Here is a 9168-nt window from a genome sequence, read left to right as displayed (position 1 = left end):
TTCACTTAAATGACAATTAATAGGTAATTTTCATTGCCATTTAAGTGAAATTATTGAACTTAAATATACAAGCTTGATAAAAATTTCAGATGGCACTTTTTTTTGCATCTGAAAAAAAACCCCTGAACTCTTCATATATATATATATATACACGTGTGTGTGTGTGTGTGTGTGTGTGTGTGTGTGTGTGTGTGTGTGTGTGTGTGTGTGTGTGTGTGTGTGTGTGTGTGTGTGTGTGTTTGAACTCACCTGTAGGTGAAGAGGAGAAGAGGAGGACAGGAGTTCAGATGACACTCTAACATGTAAGGACGTGCAGCTGATGGAGACCGGACTGAGAGTCTGTGTGAGTCTGTATGAGTCTGTTTGAGTCTCTGTGAGTCTGTGTGAGTCTGTGTGAGTCTCTGTGAGTCTGTGTGAATCTGTGTGAGTGTTTGTGAGTCTCTGTGAGTCTGTGTGAGTCTGTGTGAGTCTCTGTGAGTCTCTGTGAGTCTGTGTGAGTGTTTCTGAGTGAGTCTGTGTGAGTCTGTGTGAGTCTCTGTGAAGCCTGGAACACACTAAGCCGACGGTCGGCCATTGGGCAGTTTTTGTGCGTCACCCAACTGAATTTTCTCAGTGTGTTCTGCACTGTCGGCTGAAATTGGTCCTCGTCAGCTTTTTTTCGGCCGATTCGACATGCTGAATTGGCGTCGGGCCGTCTGTGAAAGAGGGAACTCTGATTGGCTGTTCAGCTTAGTGAACGAGTCCGTGCACGAGAATAATAGCAAAACAGCGAGCAAAGAAGTCAAAACGGCACAGATAGAAGGTTTAGAAGATTTTAATGTACGTCATCTTACCTCATTGTTCCTTGGCGAATATTTCAATATTAACATGAGCAGAGTGGAATAAAGAAAGTGTTTAGCAGGATTGTGTTCAGGTGCAGCTTTTTTTCCCCGACACATGCGACGCGAGGCGACAACACAGTCGGCTTTCATCAGCGCTAGTTCATCGGCGTCGGCTTGGTGTGTTCCAGGCTTAAGTCTCTGTGTGAGTCTCTGTGAGTCTCTGTGAGTTTCATTGATGTGGCTCTGGGCCAGTGATCAGTGTGTTTGCTGTAACACAGCTCCTCTTTGTTCTCCGCTGTATTGATTTCTTCAGGCTCGACTATGGTGGTTGCTCAGAATGTCTCTGAGGTTCATTGATGCCCTGAAACCTGAACGCTCCAAGCGTCCAAGCGCCAGCCGTCCCTCACGAGTCTAGGACTAAAAGCAGTTCATGTTTTTAAGATGTTTGACTCCTTAGATAGCGATTCTGACTCAACCAGACAATCTGTTTATCCGATCAATCACAGACCTGTTTGAAAAGACATTCCAGTTGGTGCCACTAATGTTGAAGAAATTACACACACGTGACACTTCACCTTCAACAAATCAAACTCCTTATCTTATAGAGTTTAATGAGGTTTTGGAATGTATTTGGAACTTAGAGGCCCATGTGGAATAGATCTAATGTTAACTTGCGTTAAAGTCAACATGATACAGAAGTTGTGCTAGTGTTTTCTTCCCTATTATGGCGTATATCCGAGTGAAACGCTTCTGGAACAAGAACAAATGTAGGGTGCCCACATCATCAGAGAAGAGAAGAGATGCTGGAAGAGAGAGGGGAAGTTATTCTGATTCAAGATTACGAGGGACATGACTTTAAAACAATAATAATGTGCACCGATAAATCATTCAAATAAACACTGCAATATTCCACAAAAATAAGAATTCTCAATTTTAAACACACTTTATGACTGGCGTTCTGATTTCTCTGGAAATCAGCGTATCCTTCTGTTGAATTCTTCTGTGTGGGTTTTGTCTGGTCATATAATTAACAAGAATTTAGCTGGATTTAGTTGCATTTTAAAATTCTTACAAAAATTTGTACATTATATCAAGTTCGTCAAAGTTTTCTGCTTTTTGTCTTCAAAACAGTTTACAGTTTTTTTTTATTATCTTAGGAAAATCAAAAAGCAATATAATAATAATTAATAATATAGTTTCATCAGATACAAATTAACACAAAATGTCAGGCAAACACCGCTATGCTACCACTAAGTGTACTTTCTGCATTTTTACATTTTTAAAAAACCTTTAATTACTTCTTTTTTTTTACAACAGATTTTGGAGATTTTGTTAGGTTTTGGTCACTTCTGGGTACAAAATATAGTTAAATAGGTACACAGCTACACACACACACACACACACACACACACACACACACACACACACAACACAAGCGTAATGGGGGTAGGTGTGTGTGTGTTTGTGTACGTGTAACAGCAGATAGTGTGATTGCGGTGTGTGTAGAGTGAGGTTTTAAGTGATTACTGTAAAGCTCTTTCATTGATGAAAAATGTGATATATGATTTGGCATTAATTCATGTCTGTATTGATATGCAGCTGAAAATCCTCCATGCTGTCTTAAGTCGTATGTCAATAGCCGTTCCTGGTTGTTTTTTTATGGTATTAATACTGTAAATTAGGATCTTTTATTTATGGCATTATACAGTATGTGCCCGCAGAATTCGGTAGAGAGATTTACAGATATCGTTCACAAATTTCCACACACCTTCCACATTGTGCGTGTTTGTTTTTATATATTAACATTTGACAATACTTTCAGCTCATTCTAACGCGTTTCATCCAGAATTAGTGCAGAAAACTGTTGGCATTTTAATTATATAGACAGATGATCCAGTGGTTTTCCATATGGAAGCAGGACGAGGAAAGCTTCTTCCCCACGGTGGTGTTGTATTTGACATTGTGATCTGAAATGGACTCTGTTGCTTTTAATAGCTGTGAATGTATGACATAAAATCACATTAGGGTGGCAATATTGAGCCTCATCATAAACACTGAGAGGAAACTATGGCCGCCGCAATCAAACTTTTATATATTGATATTCTGAGAGGTGATTTTACAAAAATTTAAAAGTTCAGTGGTTTCAAACTGGTTTGGTTTGCACCAAAATTGGATGCAAACTAACTATTTTTCTTACTTTAAATTGCAATACTATTTCACAATATTACTGTTTGAACTGCACATTTGATCGAGTAAGGCCTTGATGAAAATAAGCGAAGATACTTCTTTAAAAACATGTTACAGTTTTTCTGAATTGCTAAAACACTAAACCCTATTCTCTGAACCAAATTCTCAACAGCCTAAACCACTTTGTTGAATAAATCACTCTTTCTGTAAAACATGAAACAAGTTCAGGTAGTTAAAACACTGTTTGCAAATCTCATGAACTCTTTTTGCAAAACTCATTCTCACTCGCTAAAACACATTTCGCACTGTGATGCACTTATGTTTCAGAACGCTAAACACAGGCAGGCAAAAGTTAAACACAACTACAACACAGTTCATTTACACACAACGACTCAAAATTGTTCGCACTTCTTTCTGATGATGTGACCAAACCAACTGTACATAATACAAGTCAGTTCAGATACAAAACTGACTCAAAATGTTGCACTGAATGTTGATATCAACAATGTATGGAAACAATAAAAGAGGGAGAGAAGGAAGAGTATGTGTATAAGAGGAAGTAGAGTATGTGTGTAAGAGGAAGAAGAGTATGTGTATAAGAGGAAGAAGAGTATGTGTGTAAGAGGAGGAAGAGTATGTGTGTAAGAGGAGGAAGAGTATGTGTATAAGAGGAAGTAGAGTATGTGTGTAAGAGGAAGTAGAGTACATGTATAAGAGGAAGAAGAGTATGTGTATAAGAGGAAGAAGAGCATGTGTGTAAGAGGAAGAAGAGTATGTGTATAAGAGGAAGTAGAGTATGTGTGTAAGAGGAGGAAGAGTATGTGTATAAGAGGAAGTAGAGTATGTGTGTAAGAGGAAGTAGAGCATGTGTATAAGAGGAAGAAGAGCATGTGTGTAAGAGGAAGAAGAGTATGTGTATAAGAGGAAGAAGAGTATGTGTGTAAGAGGAAGAAGAGTATGTGTGTAAGAGGAAGAAGAGCATGTGTATAAGAGGAAGAAGAGTATGTGTGTAAGAGGAAGAAGAGTATGTGTGTAAGAGGAAGAAGAGTATGTGTGTAAGAGGAAGAAGAGTATGTGTATAAGAGGAAGAAGAGTATGTGTGTAAGAGGAAGTAGAGTATGTGTGTAAGAGGAAGAACAGTATGTGTGTAAGAGGAAGTAGAGTATGTGTATAAGAGGAAGTAGAGTATGTGTGTAAGAGGAAGTAGAATATGTGTGTAAGAGGAAGAAGAGTATGTGTATAAGAGGAAGAAGAGTATGTGTATAAGAGGAAGAAGAGTATGTGTGTAAGAGGAGGAAGAGTATGTGTATAAGAGGAAGAAGAGTATGTGTATAAGAGGAAGAACTGCAAAATTAGTTTACTTTGTTACAATAGACTTTTTTTTTCTGTAACTGCATGCTTTGGATTCTGTGTTCTCCATTTTTTGATGTAGTGTCTAACGAATGATCTGTAGTGTTTATAATATTGACTCGTGTGTGTATGATCTGAGAGCATTGTTTGATTTTGAGCAGATAAAATAGTTTTTGCCAGAAGAGTCGGAGGTTCTCTGAATGTGGTTTGAAAATTTGGTTTTGTGTTTAAGGTTTTGAGAAAGTGAGTGATGGTTTCAAGAAATGTGTTTTAGCGCTTCAGAAAAACTGTAATATTTTTCTTCTTCCTTTATTTTGCTTCATTCTTAGAAATGAAGTTTCCAAAAGGGGTGTTCGCAGCAATGCCAGTTTTGGTTCCCCGAAGACCCTTTCAGTGAACAGTTCTCAAAAGAACCAGTTTTTTTTCTTTGTGTGACATTTATTACATGTTATGAACATTTATAAAATCTAAAGAACCTTTTTCCCACCTTTTGTGCAATGGGAAGATTCCATGGATATTAAAGGTTCTTTGTGGAACATCAATGATATGCCATTCTTTTTAAGAGTGTATCTTTACGATTATATCTGTAGTCGCATTTTATTATCTTTATCATTATTTTGGAGTCGTGACCCACCAGCTGAGAATCACTCATGCATAATTTTACATTATTTGGTTTGCTATTGGCTGATCTCATGTGAGTGACAGGTTGCCCCGCCCTCGTCATCAGAGAAGAGAAGAGATGCTGCAAGAGGAACTTATTCTGATTCAAGATTATGATTAACATGAATTTAAAACAATAATGATGTGCGTCGATAAATACTGCAATATTCCCATAATAAATGAAAAATTTGGAGTTCATGGTGACTTTAACCCATATTTTGAATGTTCCATGTCTGAAAGCTTGTTGGATTGATCTGATGTGTGAATATGCGCTGGTCAGGACCGATGTTTGGACAGTGTGACCGTCTCTCATGCTTCGTAAAGGATCTCTCAGGGATTCCTGTGAGGCTTGTCAGATGGAGAGATGCTCACTACAGAGACGCCACCGCAGTGCACACACTGCTTACCAGGTACAGAACTGTCCTTTTACCCATACAAACAGAGAACAACCAGGGATCTGTCTGCAAAGTCATTCCCGAATACATTCCAAGAAATGCGTGTGTTAGCCAGAGGGAAACGGCTCAGACACGGCTCCGACACGGCTCAGTTTGGAACAGGGAAACTGGCCTGAAGTGTCTTACATTTATTTCTGCTCGGAGATTACTAGATGTTCCCGAATCCCGACTGAGTTAAGCAGGCCTTTCTCAATCATACACACTGGATCCAGTGTGTGTGTGTGTGTGTGTGTGTGTAACCTCCCCCTCTTTCCCTGTGGCAGGAGCAGTAGAGTGGATGCTTCAGACCTGGAAGGCTCTTTTCAGCCTGGTCACACACACACACACACACACACACACACACACACACACACACACACACTGAGGTCCTGCTGCTTGGCTGCGCACCATGGGTCACCGGCTTACATTAGAAAAACCCAACTGAACACAGTCAAGCGCGCTGCTGGAACATACCTGACAAAACACCGCGTTAAAACAGATCGATACACTATATGCTCAAACAAGACGTTTCAATAAAATGCATAAAATCATTTAAGTGGATTTCACCAAATCTTTGCTACTGTTTAATTAAAAGAGGAAATCAGTTTGAAAAATGTAAGGATTCAACATTATTCACTGGGATTTCCTCGACTGAAGTGAAGGATAGAATCATTTGATCGTTAATCCTGAATTAAGCACATTAACCGGGTAATAACTGGAATGAATGAAGGACAAGGTCGATTGTTTTGATTGGGAGTGAAATTTATCTATTCCTTGGCAGCGGGCTGGGAAATGAGATGGAGTCTCAGAGAAAATGGAGGTCTATCACTGGTCAAAGGGGAAAGTGAGACAGACCCTGAATGTCAGACTCTGTGATTTAGCTCATGTTCCACACTTCAGTGTATTCCTCCGTCCTGAACGTCCCTCGTTTTAAAATGTCTGATGTGTTCCTAATACATATGACTGAATAAATGGATAAATGAATGAATGAATGAATGAATGAATGAATGAATGAATGAACAAATGGATGAATGACAAATAAAAAGACATGGCATTTAGATTCTATAAATATATAAATATTAATTTAGTTTGAATTATAATAATATTTTACATATAATAATACATTGTTATAAATAATGCATATGATTATATAATATCATGTTTCATTATAAATAGAATAATATAGTATAATTTGATTTAGTAATCAAAATATAAAAATAATATTCTATTAATATATACATTTATATTACAATATATTGGCACACAATTATTAGTTCACAGTGAATTAGTAAACCAATTAAGTAAACCAACCTAAATAATTATTTTAAAATGTTTTTGTTTGTTATAATTGAATACTATATAAATATAATAAAGTAATTAATATTTTATACAAATTATATATATATACATACATTTTACATTATTTATATATTATTATAATAATACTGCATACTTATTACACAAGACTATTACAAATAATAATTATAATATATTGTAATATACATTAATATGTTAGGATATTATACAGTAGTCTATGTTTGAATTATTAAATTAATATTATTAAACATTGATTTAATTATTTTAATAGCCAGCATTATTTATATTTGCATACTGGTCACACCCCCAAAAATGTGTTATCACAGAAAAGGCCAGACATGTGTGCTATCAGAGATATTAACAAAAAACACATGTGCAGCGGACAAACATGAATATCTGCCTCTCAGAGGGCACGAAGCGCGTTCCCGCGTCTCATCTCCTCTGCCCAATGATTGACGTGCACTGAGAGACATACGGGGGCGGGGCTACACGGTCCCGGCGTCCAATCAAGAGTCGTGGGCGGGGCCTAAAGCATCGCAGAGTCTCTGAGCGCCGAGAGTGCTACAATGTAACAAAAGCAGCGGGATGAAACAGTGAAATAACGCGCGAGTGTATGAAGCGCTGCGTTCTTCACGCGGGACCTGGTTAATAACACACACGCGCTCACACACACACACACTGGTGAGTTTAGTGGTTAAAAGGCTGGTAGTGGCTCGGGCTGTGAGTGACTGAGCTCAGGAGGAGTGTAAGAGAGTATTAGAGGAGTCTCCGACCGGAGAGCGACCGGAGAGCAACCGGAGGACCGGAGCGGGCCGACATGGACGAGCAGCCGCGCCTGATGCACGCTCATGCGGCCGTGGGGATGAGTGGACACCCCGGCCTGTCTCAGCACATCCAGGACAACACCGGAGCCAACGACGGAGACGGGAGAAAGCAGGACATTGGAGACATTTTACAACAGATCATGACCATCACTGACCAGAGTCTGGACGAGGCGCAGGCCAGGTGAGCTGTCACTCATCACATACAAAGATCTGGAATATTCATTTTCACTTTCAACTTTAAGACGCATGTGACACTTGAGTATAAAATAAAATACACTTAAGAAATATTCACTTTATTAATTAAATAATTCCAAAAGCATACCCGTGACAGAAAAAAATAAAAATAATGTATGCACTACATTTATAATTTTTTATAAATAATATATTATTAATTTAAATATATAAATAAAAAATAATATGTGTACAACAGTAAAACAGTTACACACACACACACACACACACACACACACACACACACACACACACACACTAGTTATATAAAACATTATACACATGTTACATATACATTTTGTTTAATAATATATATCCATTATATATATATATATATATATATATATATATATATATTACTTCGCCATCACTTTTAAAGATAAACTTCCAAAAATATTTAATTAACCTAATTTAATTGTAATCATACCTATACTGTCAAATTATCATAACTACCATACAATGCTACAGTTATTGTTGCAACTGTAAACTCTTAATTCATTAATTAATAAGAAATTGTCTAATTTTGTGTTTTGATGTCAGTTGGCATCTAAGCTTCTTTCACTAATCAAGTGGAAAAACAAAAGCAATTCTATTGTAGTGACAATAACTGTGGGATTTTGGTTACCATAGTAAGGGAATATAGGTAATATGTTTGACATCTTTATAATAATTGGCAATTAGCAAATGTTTAGATGTGTATCAGGAGTTATTGACAAGCAGGCGTCCAGAAATGGACTGATAAGACGATTGCTGTTGTCAGTGTGTCCAAACACATGTGGTGTGTAGTGACTGACATCATTTTTCTGACACGCAGTGCTCATTTTTTGTCAATAGAAATGAAAGAGATGCCAAGATAAAATCTGACAGACAGCACCGGTTCTCACCGTGTCCCTTTAGGATGAATATTGTTCAGAACGCAGGGTCTTAATTCATCAAATAGTTTTGAGCATTTTTTCTTTTTGTATATTTTAGTTTAAAAATGGGTATTACAATAAGGTCCCACTAGTTAATGCATTAAATAATATTATCTAACAATGAGCAATACATTTGTTGCAGTCTCTGTTAATCTTTGTGAACGTTATTTATTTTATACAAATTAATCGTTAGTTCATGTAATATCAGGTCTATTAACTAATGTTAACAGATGCAACTTTTGATTTTAATAATGTATTAGTAAATGTTGACATTAACATTAACTTAATATTAATAAATGCTTTAGAAGTATTTTTCATTGGTAGTTCATGTAATATCAGGTCTATTAACTAATGTTAACAGATGCAACTTTTGATTTTAATAATGTATTAGTAAATGTTGACATTAACATTAACTTAATATTAATAAATG

The 9168-nt window shown here is 37.0% G+C and overlaps 1 protein-coding gene across 4 annotated transcripts in view; it reads left to right on the top strand.

Moving 5' to 3' along the window:
- The first annotated feature begins 7321 nt into the window (after positions 1-7321).
- Positions 7322-9168, top strand: part of pbx1b (pre-B-cell leukemia homeobox 1b) — an 80365-nt gene continuing 78518 nt past the window's right edge. For all 4 annotated transcript variants that reach the window (XM_082136197.1, XM_082136193.1, XM_082136194.1 and 1 more), the window contains exon 1: positions 7322-7774. In XM_082136197.1, coding sequence (XP_081992323.1) covers positions 7587-7774 — 188 coding nt within the window. In that variant the 5' untranslated portion in view covers positions 7322-7586. The remainder of the gene's footprint in view (positions 7775-9168) is intronic.

This window comes from Leuciscus leuciscus, assembly GCF_965113295.1.
Source record: "Leuciscus leuciscus genome assembly, chromosome: 14".
NCBI classification, from domain to species: Eukaryota; Metazoa; Chordata; class Actinopteri; order Cypriniformes; family Leuciscidae; genus Leuciscus; species Leuciscus leuciscus.
The sequence above is the reverse complement of the archived record's forward strand: the minus strand, read 5'-3'. Positions and strand labels throughout refer to the sequence as shown.